Source organism: Petaurus breviceps, unplaced genomic scaffold (genome assembly GCF_028583685.1).
Source record: "Petaurus breviceps papuanus isolate PSGF00001 unplaced genomic scaffold, PetGlider_PUasm1.0 182, whole genome shotgun sequence".
In the NCBI taxonomy this organism is placed as follows: domain Eukaryota; kingdom Metazoa; phylum Chordata; class Mammalia; order Diprotodontia; family Petauridae; genus Petaurus; species Petaurus breviceps.
Window position 1 is genome coordinate 1052525 of NW_027185786.1, and position 14116 is coordinate 1066640.

The 14116-nt window shown below is 45.6% G+C and overlaps 1 protein-coding gene across 1 annotated transcript in view; it reads left to right on the plus strand.

Annotated features, from left to right (window-relative positions):
* The window catches only part of PAX8 (paired box 8), a 92867-nt gene that overhangs the window by 50415 nt on the left and 28336 nt on the right, over positions 1–14116 (plus strand). Inside the window, exons 3-7 of the mRNA XM_069087532.1 lie at positions 6461–6626; positions 9626–9823; positions 11305–11393; positions 12449–12574; positions 13252–13427. Of these exons, the coding sequence (XP_068943633.1) occupies positions 6461–6626; positions 9626–9823; positions 11305–11393; positions 12449–12574; positions 13252–13427 (755 nt within the window). The remainder of the gene's footprint in view (positions 1–6460; positions 6627–9625; positions 9824–11304; positions 11394–12448; positions 12575–13251; positions 13428–14116) is intronic.

Below are 14116 nucleotides of genomic sequence, written 5' to 3' on the forward strand. Positions count from 1 at the left end.
ATATGCACTTGTCTATACACATACATATACATATATACATTTCTCTATACATATACATATATGCATTTCTTTATAAACACGCATCTATGCTATTATCAACCCCGGATTCAGCTATAGGAGGCACCAGAGAGGTCACGTGGTTGCACTGTGGTTGGGAAGAGCTTTGGTCTTGAAGTCAAAGGACCTGAGTTCAAGTTCTAATTTTGCTACTTAGTAGCGCTGTGACCTTGAACAATTTCTTCAGTGAAAAAATATACTTCGAGTACTTTGTAACCACCAAGCCCCACGTGAATGTTAGCGATGGTTATGATTTGGCTACAAGGAAACTCTGACAATGTAGCAGCTTGGCTGAGTCTTAGCAGTGGTTTTCTCGAGTGGCCGCTCAGCGCCCCCTTGTGCTCAGTGGGGGCAGAAGCCGATTCCTTGGCTCCCAAGGAATCAAGACCAGGGCACTTAAAGTTATCCCCGGTTCATAGGATCATAGGACTACAGTTGGAAGGGATCTTGGGGGTCTTCTAGGCCAATACCCTTTCTTTACATTTTTCACCTGCTGCCTTGGGGCAGGCATCTGAAGGCACTTTTCTCTTTACTGGCTGTGAGCCCAGCTCCCCCCCCCCAAAAAAAAGTTTTTGGGCAAATCACTGAAAGGCGGAAGACAGTAGGCAGTGTGGCACAGTGGAGAGAGTGCTGAAGAGAACCTGGAATCAGAAGACCTGAGTTCAAATCTTACATCTCTGTGACCTTCGCCATCACTTAGCCTCCTTTGAGACTCAACTTTCTCATCTGTAAAATAATGGGGTTATACCACGGAGTCTCTCAGATCTCTTCTAGCTCTAGATCTTTGACCCTCAAATAGGGGGTAGGTGGGAAGAAGCATGTTTAATCTTTATGTCATTTCTATCCTCACAATAACCTTGGTAGGTGGGCTCCATTATTATCTCCTTTTTACAGATAAGAAAACTAAGGAAAGAAAGAGGTTAAGTGACTTGCTCAGCATTGCACAATTAATAAGTATCTAAGATTAGATTTGAACTCAGGTCTTCCTGAGTTTAGGTTCATCATTCTATCCACTGTACCACTTATCGGGAAGGGGTCTGGACATGTGATTTCATTTGTATTATCATCTCCCAGATGAGGGGTTTCCTTTCTACCAAAGTAGATCTTACCTTCTCTGAAATTCGAAGTCTTAGAGTACTTCCTAGAGTACCAAAAAGTTAGGTGACTTGCCTGGGGTCAAATAGCCAATATGTGGAAAATGCTGGATTTGAACCAGGGTCTTTCTGGTTTCGAGGCAAGCTGTCTGGCATGCTGTGTTACCGCTGCTATGATTCTAAGGTAATATTCGCTATCCCTTTCATTTGATTCTTTAAAATAAAACTTTATTGATATTATCTGTTTTCACATTGCCTAAATTAGTTTTTTAGAAATATGTTCACATTCATTATGTTGGTCAGGTACTGAATGACCTCTGAGAACTTCTGTGACTCAGAGATTCTGTAATTCTGTGATCACAAGTTCTACTATATCTTAGAACAGTCTTGTAAAGTAGATAGGGTTGAAATTCTCATTTTATAGAGGAAGATACCCAGGCTCAGTGATTTGCAAAGGGCAGGGAAGGGATTAGATACAGGGGTGGGGAACCTGTACCCTCAAGGCCACATGTGGCCCTCTAGGTCCTCAAGTGTAACCCTTGGATTTAGTCAAAGGGATGAACTTAAGGACCTAGAGGGCCACAAGCGACCTTAAGACTGTAGGTTCCCCACTCCTGTACTAGAGCCTTGACTTTCTAGCCTTGTGTTCTTTCCCCTAAACCACGTTGGCAGAGATGGCCACTGGGTTCAAACTGCTGGCTCTACCAGAAGATGGCAGGATGCCTTGCTTTCCATATTTAGACAGGGATGTCTCCCCCCCCCCCCCCCCCCCCCCCCCCCCCCCCTGCCCCCGTCACAGAGGCCTCTTCTTTTTTTTTTTTTTTCATGGGAAATTGACTGTTGCAGTCAGTGGGTGAGAATGAGCACTGGATGTCTGGCTCCCCACCCACTGCTCTAAATAGGATTTAAGTAGTTTAAAAATCTAGATTTAAGAATCTGCACACACACACACACACACACACACACACACACACACACACACACACACACTCGCTTCCTCTCTTCCCCCATCTTCTCCCTCAATTTCTTTCCATTCCCATCAAGGAAAGTTATTGGATCACAATGTTTCAAATTGAATTCCTGCTGTCTTGCCCTTGGTCATGATTTTCACAGAATTACAGAATTTTTGAGTTTAAAGGGACCCAAACAGCTCATAGGTTCCCAAAATGGGTGATACCACCCACTTAGGGGTGCTGGAATGACCCGGGGTGGGGGTAGTAGTAGCCTTGGGTGCAATTGAATAAAATTAAGGGTTAACCTAGCCTAACCCCAGGGGAGTGCTGAGTAATTTTTTTTTGAAAAGGGGGCAATAGGCCAAATAGGTTTGAGAACCTTTGAATTCTAATTTAGACCCACTTGTACCTGAAAGAGAATTCCCATTCCAGCTTATCCAGTAAGCGGTCACCCAGTTTCTTTGTTAATGACTTCCAATAAGGGGAACCTGCCCTACTCCCAAGGCAGCTCATTCCAAACAGCTCAGATTGTTAGGAAGTTTTGTTTGATATCAGGTCTAAATCAGTCTTTTTGCAATGTACCCACACACGACCTCTGGGGCCAAACAGAATAAATCCAGTTATTTTTCCATATGATAACCCCTTAAATAAGACTATCATCCACCATTCTCCCTCCCCCTCCCCCAAATTTTTTCTTTTGTAGGCTAAATCTGCCTGGTTCCTTCAACTGGTCTTCATATGAAATAGACTCAAAGCCCTTTCCATCATGGGCCACTGTTCCATGTACCAATGCCTTTCTTAAAATATGATGCCCAGAACTGAATGCAGTACTCAGGATGTGGTCTGATTTTGAGGTTCCACCTTGTCATTCCCAGGCCTCAGCTCCGTAAACCTTAGTAACACTTTGTCAATGGAGTTGTTAGACTCATGGCATGGTTGGCATAGTTGTTAGACCATTGTTAGACTTCTGAGAGTTCTAGAAAAGTGGGCCACATGCCCCAGAACAATATTCCAGTTTGCCCAGTTAGGAACTAGACTTGATTCTCATACAACCATAAAAATCAAAGACATAGTGCCATGGCTCTCTCTCTCTTGTCTCTTCAAGACACTTTCTATAGATGTTCCAAGGGATGGCAGGATTCATTCACACACATACCCTTCCCCTGTTGGTAAACTAAGACACAGAAGTGGAATGAGATGTGATTTAGATTTTATTACTTAGACCTTGGATATATCCATGATCTCAGTGATATTCTTCAACCAGTGCGTGTGACCCTTCCATACCTCCTTATTCCATGTAATCTTGCCCATGTCTTTGTATAAATTATTCATGTAGTTTCCATCAAACATAATGGATCTTCTTCTTCTTCTTCTTCTTCTTCTTCTTCTTCTTCTTCTTCTTCTTCTTCTTCTTCTTCTTCTCTTCCTCCTCCTCCTTCTTTCTCTTCCTCCTCTTTCTCTTCCTCCTCCTCCTTCAGGACTGTTACTCCCTTGTTTCAGAGATCATGACACTTTTATGCACCCTAAGATTGTATTCATTTGAGGGTGGCTAGGTGGCACAGTGAATAGAGCACCAGCCCTAGAGTCAGGAGGTCCTGAGTTCAAATCTGGCCTCAGACACAACACAAAAACTAGCTGTGTGACATTGGGCAAATCACTTAACCCCAATTGCTTTCCAAAAATAAAAAAAATACTGTATTCATTTTCTTGAGTTTCAATATCACACAGTTCACTTGTATTAAACCTGGCATTTCACCAGAACCCCCAGATATTTTCTAGGTGGGACGTTGTCTAACTCTACCTCCTCTATCCTGTTGTGGTGAAGTTGATTTTTTAACCCAAGTAAGACACTTTACACTTATTCCTATTAAATTCTATCTTCTTATCTTGCACTCAACATTGTCAAAATCTTTTCTTGACTTCTGGCTGTGTCATTCAACATGTCAGCTCCTATAACATAGGCTCTTTGAATGTTATCTATCACTGTTGCTGCATGACCAGCCCACCTCCTTTTTCCATCAACCCTGATGATAGATTATGATCAGAAATCTAGAGTCGGAGGAGATGTTAGAGGCCATTTAGACCAATTCCTCTAATTTTAGAAATGAGAAAGTTAATATCCAGAGATTTGCCCAAGTTATCCAGTCAGTGAGTGACAGAGATTCGAACTAGGGTCCTTGGACACTGGAATTGCTTCTCTTTCCACCATCCCATGGTGCCTCTTCTATACTACTACCATAGGGCGTGGTCAGTAATATGGTGCATCCTGTTCTCACTTTCTATGTGTCTTTCATTGCTCATGGGGTCATCAGAGTTTCTGATTCTTCAACGATCATGGTGTTCCCTGACAACACAATATTGTAACACAGGAGGCTATTGATGTTAAAGAGACCATGACAGCTGACCTTCCACCCCATTGCCATCATTCAACAGATGAGGACACTGAAGCAGAAAGAGATGAAATGATTTGGTAAAGCCTCTTGGGCTGTTAATGGCAGAGCCAGGACTAGCAGGAAAATCTCCCATTTCCTAGCCCAGTGCTCTTTCTATTAAGTTTCTAGAAATGCTGATCCCTAGGATAGCTAAATGCCCTTTCCCCTGCCTGTCTCACTCCTCCATCCCCCTTCCCCCAAAGTCCCAACTACCCAAATCCCTCCTGAGCTCATCATTGTCTGCAGAACAAGGTTAAAGGGGCAGAGGATGGAGATGGGGAGACAATGAATAATCAGCTCCCCAAGAGGCTGGGGGAGGAGGGCTGCCTGTTTACCTAGAGGGGTGCAGGTATTGAGAGGGAGAGGAGGAGGGGAAGAGGACTGAGAATGGGCCCCTGGAGAGTTTAGGGAAAGGCAAAGCTTAGTGTTTCTGGAAAGCAGGGTGCTGAGGGAGGCGAAGAGTTCCTTAATGCGTGCCAGATCAGAGGCAACAACATCTTGGCTCCACTGTCTTCATCTTTCAGGGTGCGAGGGGAGATAGATGGGTGTTTGACATAGGTGCAGCAGGGAGAGGCAAGAAAGGCATTTAGCATCCAGGTCATGATGGGATCTGAGAAAGATCTTGTCCCACTTCTCCCCCTCCCACCCCAAAATATCTCCATTGCTTCTGTGAAGGGGAAAAATGAGGATAGGTTTGGGGGTACAGCATGTGGGTGGACTTGTGGGCACCCTAGTTGTTTCTCTGTAAAATATAAGTATCAGGTCCAGTTGTCCTTGGGGACTGGATGGCCTGGCCGTCCAATGGTGAGCTAGGTCTTATTGGACTTTTTGGATCAGGGAAGAGAAGAAGAAAAAACTGTCAAATTTGATGAAATAGCTTTGGCAGACTCAAGGATTCAGAATCCCAGACTATCACAAGTGGAAGGGACCTCAGGGATTATTTGCCAGGAATTCTTAACCTGGGGTCTTGGTTTTAAACTTGGTTTAAAACTAATTTTCACAACTCTATTTCAATGTAGTTTCCTTTGTCATCCTTTGTATTTTATACCTTTAAAGACATTATTCTGCAAAAATGTCCCTAGGTTTCACCACACTACCAAGAAGTCCAAAGGGGCCTTAAAAAGGTAAAGAACACCTGAATCCTAGCCCAATCCTGGCATTTTACATTTGGGGAAACTGAAGCTTGGAGAGGGAAGTGATTTACTTAAGCTTGTACATTGAGTGAGTCGCAGAAGCTGAGTTTAGACTCATGTCCCTGATTGGTTTCCAAGACTGTTCTTTCTGTCTGCCTCCTTAGGAGCAAAAAAGAAGAGAAAGAAAAAGCAGGGACTTTCCTTTTCTCTGTCTTAGAGGACAACGGAAGGATCAAGGAATAGGATCATAGATTCAGCGTTGGAAGGGACCCCAGAGGCATCTTGTCCCACCCCTTCATTTTTCAGATGGTGAAACTAAGGCCCAGGGAGGTTAAGTGATTTTCCTGAGGTCGCACAGACTATGACAAAGGCAGGATTTAGGTCTTTTGATTTTCCATCATTCCTCTGGGACCGAGGTGTTTCTGAGGTCAGAGTCGTGTCCTTGACCCTTCAGGGCCTTTTGATTTGCCCCTGAATCTTCCCTTGCTCCAAGCTTCTCTTCTCATTCCCTTCCCAAGAGTCCCCAGCCTCAGCCTCCTCCCCTGTGGCCAACAAACCTCTCTCTGATAGTCTGTTTCATGATGGGATTAAAGAGATGAGGGTTCTGGGCCCATTGTGGTTTGCAGAAAAACCAGAGGTAGACATCTGCCATACATGGTTGGTATGTGCCAAGATACAAATGGACAAGCTTGGGGCGGGGCGGGGCAAGCTATTTTTAATTCACTTCTCTTACTTGCTCCTCCTCCCCCCATGCCCACCCTCTTTGGGATGGGGGGACGTTCTTTCTTTAGGCCATGGGGGGCTGAACCAGCTGGGTGGAGCCTTTGTGAACGGCCGGCCTCTCCCTGAGGTGGTACGCCAGCGCATTGTGGACCTGGCCCATCAGGGTGTGAGACCCTGCGACATTTCCCGCCAGCTCCGGGTCAGCCATGGCTGTGTCAGCAAGATACTGGGCAGGTAAGCACGAAATTCATCTCTCCTGCTTAATACTTGCCACTACCCTGCTCTCCAATATTCTCCTTCCCCGGGGTTTTCCTCCAATGATCCTGGCTTTCTTGCTATTTCTGGAACACAATATTCCATTTCCCTACCCTAATCCTTTGCTCTGGCTATTTCCCATGTGCAGAATACTTTCCTTCCTCTCCTTTGTTTCCCGGTTTCCCTGGGGTTCTTGGTTATTTAGCTCAAACCCCATCTTTTGCAGAAAGCCTTTCCTGGATTCCTCCTCTTTTTTTTTTTTATAGGGGGGAAGGCAGGGCAATTGGGGTTAAGTGACTTGCTCAAGGTCACATGGCTAGTGTTAAGTGTCTGAGGCTAGATTTGAACTCAGGTCCTCCTGACTCCAGGGCTGGAGCTCTATTCACTGTGCCACCTAGCTGCCCCTGGATTTCTCCTCTTACCCTCTCTACCCCTCCACTAGGTCTTTTCCAGATCCCTCCATTATCCCTCTGAGCTTATCTCCCATTTACACTGTATCTATCATAGTGTACATAGTTGTTTGTATGTTGTGTCTCTTGTTAGAATGGGAACTCCTTGAGGGCAGGAATTGCTTTTTCCTTTCTGTATATCTCCCTCACTTGGCACAGGACCTGATGCAGAGTAAGGGCTGAGCACATGACCCAAATGGACCCTGGGGAGAGAAGCACCCTTGAGTGACTAACACAACCCACTTCTAATCCAGAATACCATCTTCAGCAGCTCTTGTATTTGAGAGTTCCGAGACCCATAATAATGATTCCCCCCTGTAGCCCCCATACTCTCCTTCAGATTTGAGGGTCTCCTCGTCCCAAGTGGGACTGAGGGATGGCATAGCGGTTTCCCGCTGTATGCGCTATTGTTCTGTTCTAACATTGTTGAAGAGAGATAGAGAGAGGCCAGATGAAGGATGTGAATCCTTAAGATATGAGGCATAGCTAAGGATGGGAGCTCAGAGTCAGGGCAGAGCTATTAGAGGCTCTGAGAGCAGAAAAGGTGAGGAGGCAAAGTCAGTCCTGATGATAAATCAGGGAGCACTACGTGGAGGCCTGGAGGCCAGTTTACTGAGGAATCCAGGGTCATTATAATACTAATAATTATTTTAACAATTTATTATTCATGAATAATAAATAATTTACTAATAAAAGCCAAGCTAGTAGCTGACATTTATTCTAATATTTACAAAGCCCTTTGTCTGCATTATCTCACTTGGTCCTCACAATGGTCTCCTTAGGTAGGAGTTATCATCCCCATTTTACAGCTGAGGAGACTGAGAGTCAGAGAGATCAAATGATTTATCTTAGGTCCACTATGAAGTATCTGAGGCTGTATTGGAACCTAGGTCTTTGGAACTAGACTATCTATCACACCGAGCTACACACTATGCTCAGACATAAAAGACACTGAGGATAAAAAGACAAAAATGCTGGACTTAAGAGTCAGCAACATTTAAGTTCAGTCTCACCTTAGATATTAGCCACATGACCTTGGGTATGTCATTCAATGTCCCTGAGCCTTAGTTTCCTCATTTGTAAAAAGAGTATAATAATTGCACCTATCTGACAGGATTGGCTTGAGGATCAAATTTTATACACACACATGTACATATATGTACGTATCTGTAAATGTATATGCACACACAAACTCATATGTGTATGTATACACATGTGTGTATGTGTGTATTACATATAGTTACATCTGCTTCTTTGCAAGCATTAAAGTAATATATAGATGTTGGCTGTTGGTGGTGGTGGTGATGTTGCCCATGGGTAATGAACTCCACTTGGAAACACTTGATAAAGGTGCTAGAAAGAGAAAAGAAAAGAGGATGATTCAGGAGATTTCTTTAGGAATATCTCCGGGGGGGGGGGCTCAATAGTTTTCATCTTAACCAATGAATGGGTCTGGAAACAGGACCTTGCTTGTCCAGGGACCTAGAGAAGAAGAGAACAAGCCCAGCCTTGAACTAAGGGAAGAAAGTAAGGGTTAAGCAGCAACAGAGGACAGAGAGAGCCAAGCCTCAGGTCACAGAGGGAGCTGGGCTGCCTGGGCGGGTGAAAATGGGGAGAGCCAGAGAGGAAAATGTGACGAATTACTCAACCCAAGCCAAGCTGATTGAATAGGAAATCATGTTCCCTGTAGCCACCCTTTTCTGCCTATAGTCTGCACTATAAGAAGCCTAGGATCTTAGGGTAGAAGGAAAGTTAGAAGTTTTGGGTCATAAGATTTAGGGCCAGACGGGATTGTAAAGGTCAACTAGTCTGAGCCCCTCACACGGATAAGGAAACTGGTGGCAAGAGAGGTTAGGTAACTTGCTCAAAGTCTCCCAGATAAATAAGTGAAAGTTGGTCCAACCTCCAGCCCAGGGAGGTGCCCTTAAAAGAGTGGCCTCTAGTGGAGATACAGGGTAGGACAACTGAAGAAGTAAAGAGGGAAAGTAAAGTGGGACCCTACTGTAGTCAGGAGTCTTGGTTTTAAACCCGTCTTTGACACTTGATACCTTGGACAAATAACCTCTCTGGGCCTCATCTGTAAGTTGGTGGGGTTGGACTCAATGGTCTTTGAGGTCCATTATAATTCCAGGTTTAGGACTCTGTTAAAGGATGGGTATCCTATCTTGGGGTTGAGGGTAAGAGGTAGAGATCCTCATGGGATTTAAAGACAGAAGAGACCTTAGAGAGGTAAGGTGGCTTTCCCAATGTTGCACAGGTAGGAAGTACTAGAGACATAATTGGAAATCAGCTCTTCTAACACCAGGCCAAGTACTCATTCTGCTAAACTGTCCTCTGCCTTTGAAGCTTTCCAAAAACCATCCCCTTGGAGACCCACTTCATCAGCCCACATTTCCTTCCCCAAGAACCCTTAATAGGACAAACTAAAGCCAGGAAGACCTGAATTCTGGCACCCCACTCCCCTGCTCTCCATTCTCCTTGTCCTCACTTGCTTACTGGGTAATTCTCTGGCGTTCTCTATTGGAGCAGGTACTATGAGACTGGGAGCATCCGGCCTGGAGTGATTGGGGGCTCGAAGCCAAAGGTGGCCACCCCTAAGGTGGTGGAGAAGATTGGGGATTACAAGCGGCAGAATCCAACCATGTTTGCCTGGGAGATTCGGGACAGGCTCCTGGCTGAAGGGGTCTGTGACAATGACACTGTCCCCAGCGTCAGCTCAATCAACAGGTAGGAAGGAGAAAAGCACAGAAAAGGCCAGCAGAGCCCCTGACAAATCAGTTCTGACTGAGGGAAGGGAGGATTTAGGGCAGGGATTGGATGGTGGCCCCAGAACATCAGTTCCATATACTCAGACTAGAATAGGGTTTTGGGCTCCTGAAGTGGCCCTGGTCCCTTTAGGAACTGGGGAAGTGGGCTGGGTGACCCAAAGGGTAGACGTCAGGTGTAGAGAGAAAAGTCCATTGTTCTATGGCCTGTGCAGGGGCTGCATGAATGGCTGAGATGAAAATGAAGCTCTTCTCCTTCCCCACCAGCTCATACAATCCCTAGCTTGCTTCAGAGCTCAGTTCAGGTGCCACTGCCCTACCAGGCCTTTCTTAAACCATCCATTTGTGATCATTCCCTCTGTTTCCTTCAATTACTTTGCATACTCTTATATAAACTAATCAGTGGACATATTGCTTCTCCCCAGGAGAATACAAACTTGAGGATAGGGAGATTTTAATTTTTGACTTGGATCCCTACTGCCTAACACAAGGCAAGCAACTCAATAAATGTTTGTTAAAAGGATTTGAATTAAGGGCAGCTCCTCTTCCCTTTGTCTCCCTTATGCTTTGATTTTTTTGGGTCTCCTGGGCAGAGGTTGCCCCTCTCTTCTCAGAGGGAACCTAGCTTCAATCTCCTTTTTTTACAAAGTGTATGCCAGTTTTCTCAATAATAATAGTAATTGCTTACATTTATATTTATTTTTAACTTTATATTTATATTTATTCTGTGCTAGTCATTTTACAATTATTGTCTGAACCCTGTGAGGTAGGTGCTATTATTATTCCCATTTTACAGATGAGGAAACTGAGGCAAAGAGAGATTTTTTTTTTTAAAAGTAATTTGCCCAGAGTCACAAAGCTAGAAAGTGTCTGAGGTCAGATGTGAACTCAGGTTTTCTTGGTCTCATCCCCTGTGCTCTATCCATTGTACTACCTAGTTTCCCAGTAAAGACTTTTTATACAGGTAGTCCCTTGAAGCAGCTGACTAAGCAACTGGACTTTAGCTAGGTGACCCATAGGAACTGCCACCCTAGCCAGCTCCCCGCTTGGCTAGATCTAGCAGGCAGGTCCCCTTCTACTTGCCTCTGTTTTCTGATGTGGCTGACTTCCAAGACACAGAGGTCCATAGATTTAGGACTAGAAGATCATAGATTTCAACCCTCTCAATTTACAGACGAGGAAATAGAGGCAGAGAAAAGTTAAGTGGCTGTTCCAAGGCAGAACTCTATTTGAACCAGGGTCCTCCCAAGATGGTGCTGCCCCTTAGAGTTCTGGGAACGTAGAGCACTCCATCTCCGGGCTGCAGAAAGAGCTCACTCCCCCATGAAACCACTCTGGTCTCCTAAGAGCCCCATTTATAAATTGCTTCACCTGAAAGCTGGCGCTGTGGCAGCTTCAGACTCCCCAGTGTCCCCAACATCCTCCTATTTCTCTTCCCAATAGAATTATTCGGACCAAAGTGCAGCAGCCATTCAACCTCCCCATGGACAGCTGTGTAGCTTCCAAATCTCTGAGTCCAGGACACACCCTGAGTAAGTACCAGTAGCCCCAACTCCAGTCCCACAGACGTCATCAATAATCAGTGTTATAACTCAACATTGACTTTGTGATTTCAGGTTTTCCTAGTAATCTTTCCTCGCAGCTCTTCTAGGTAGGTCTTGCAAGGGCTCTTACCCCCATTTTATAGATGGGGAAGCTGTGACTCAGTGTTTAAATGACTTGCCCAGGGTCATACAGCTAGTATGTGTTTGAGGTAGCATTAGAATCCAGATTTCCTGACTCTACACCTAGCAGGCTACTCCATACTCCATGTTCCCTGCCTCTTACTTATACAATCTCTTACATGTATGTACTCTCTTATGTTTCCATACCCTCACATATGCATGCATTCACACGTACACATGTATGCACATTTGACCACACCTGATATATTCACATAATAGGCGTGAGATGTCACCAGCCCTGCTGGATTCTGAAGAGTGAACAGAAAGAAGACAAGCTGAAAATCACAGACATTTTTAGAGCTTTCAGAAAACCTCATAGCTCATTCAGTCCATACTCCTTCCCCCCACCTTGCCTTTTTACTATTGAGGAAACAGAGGATCAGGGAGGGAAGTGACTTGAATAAGATCACATGGTGAGTGAATGTCAGAACTGTGATAAAAGCAGGTGTCTTGATTTTTACATTTCAGAGTGGGCAGGGCTGAGAGCTGAGAGAAGTCTTCATTTTTTATGCAGATAGTGGGGTGGGGGGAACATGGACCATCATTGTACTGGATTTAGTAACTCAGCGAGGTAAGGAAACACCTTCTAGAAATGCAGACTGCCACCTGCTCTGACATTTATGGTATCAAGAGTTGCCTGGAAGCACTAACATTAAATGACTTGCCCAGGGTCCCACAGCCCTATGTGGGGACCTGAACCCAGGTCCTCCTAAGTCAGAGGCTGGTTCTCTGTTGATTATGCCATTGCACTGCCTCCTTCTAGCCCTTTATTCTTCAAGGCTGAGGGTCTTGCTTTCCCCAGCCTAGCGGACTGGAGAATTGCCCTCACGCCCGCCCCTTCTCCTGTCTTGTTTCCCCTCCAGTCCCCAGCTCCGCTGTGACACCCCCAGAGTCTCCACAGTCAGATTCACTAGGTTCAACCTACTCCATCAATGGGCTTTTGGGGATTGCTCAGCCTGCAAATGACAGCAAGAGGAAAATGGATGACAGTGAGTAGGGGAGGAATTGGGGAGTGGATGACCTGGGGGATGCTGAAGGGCAGCTGGCCAGTCTTCCGTTGGGAGAGTGGAGCCCACTCTTCCCTCCCGGGCTCTTAAAGACCACAATGGCTAACCTGATGACCCTTACCCAGTCTGTCCAGCCCTCAGAAGAAAGGAGCAGATCCCTTCCATCTGTGTGTAGAGAGGGCAGACACAGTCCCCAGAGGCCCCCAAGTTTTTGACAGATCAGAACAGGCCTGTTCTCTGGGAGATCCTGGAAGAACACCTTCCCTGGAATGGGATTCGGGGCTTCCTAAAAGGTCCTAGCTGACCGGACTCTTTGTAGTCACCTAATGATCGCTGAACAGAGACTGAGGCCAAGAGAGGGGAAATCACTTCTCCAAGATCACACAGCGTTAGGGACAGAACTGGTTCCTGGGGCATCTTTAATGCGCCGGTGCTGTGCTCTGCTTCTTAGACTTTATGCCAAGCATCTCCTAAGGGTGCTCTTTCAGACCCAATGAGTCCGATGTTCTAAGGGCATCAAGGCAGGCCAAGGTCAGTAGGTGTCACACTTTAGGGAGAGTCACTGGGAGCCCCCTCCTGTTAAAGAGACCCTTGGGGTAGGGGTGGCTGTGGGGTGACCAGGGCCTTTTCTGAGGCCGTCCTCCATTCTGGGTTCCCAGGTGACCAGGACAGTTGCCGACTGAGCATTGACTCTCAGAGCAGTGGGAGTGGTCCGAGGAAGCACCTGAGGACCGATACATTCAGCCAGCATCACCTGGAGTCGCTGGACTGTCCCTTTGAGAGGCAGCACTACACGGAGGCTTACCCATCTCCCAGCCACACCAAAGGCGAGCAGGTGAGCTTCTGTCCCCCCCTCCCCCCCAGGGAGGAGAGCACCACAAGACCGACTACACAAAACTCATTGTTTTGTCCAGATCTGGATTTTTCTCTGTCTCACTCTTCTCCTTCTCCTTCTCCTTCTCCTTCTCCTCCTCTTCCTCCTCCTCCCTCTCCTCTCTGTCTCTCTCTTCTCCTCTCTCCCTCTTTCCCTTACACATACACACACATGCCCCCCAAGTAACAATAATGAAAATGAAACCTCATTTTATAATTTTTAAAGTCATTTGACAAACATTACTGGTTGGTTTTCTTAATAATCTGGAGAGCTCAATAATATGAATAAATGTCTCTAAATACTTGCTTTTAAAGTTCCCAGAGTGCCTTGGGTAGGAGCACAGATTTAGACCAAGGAGGGTCCTTAATGGTCATCAAATCGGACCATTTTACAGACAAGGGCAGTGAGGCTTTCAGAGGCATGGTTACATAGGTAGAGATGAGTTTGAACCCACTAGGGATTTTCCCACTGTGCCTTTCAGTCAGGTAGGTGTTATTCACCTTCTTTTACATATGAGGAAGATTAAGCCCAAGGAAATGAAATGACTTGCTAAGCTCATAACCCATACGAGGGACTAGGGAGAAGAGATGAGCACACACATTGTCTGACTCCCAACCACATCCCATTTGCTACTTACAACAAACCTCTGA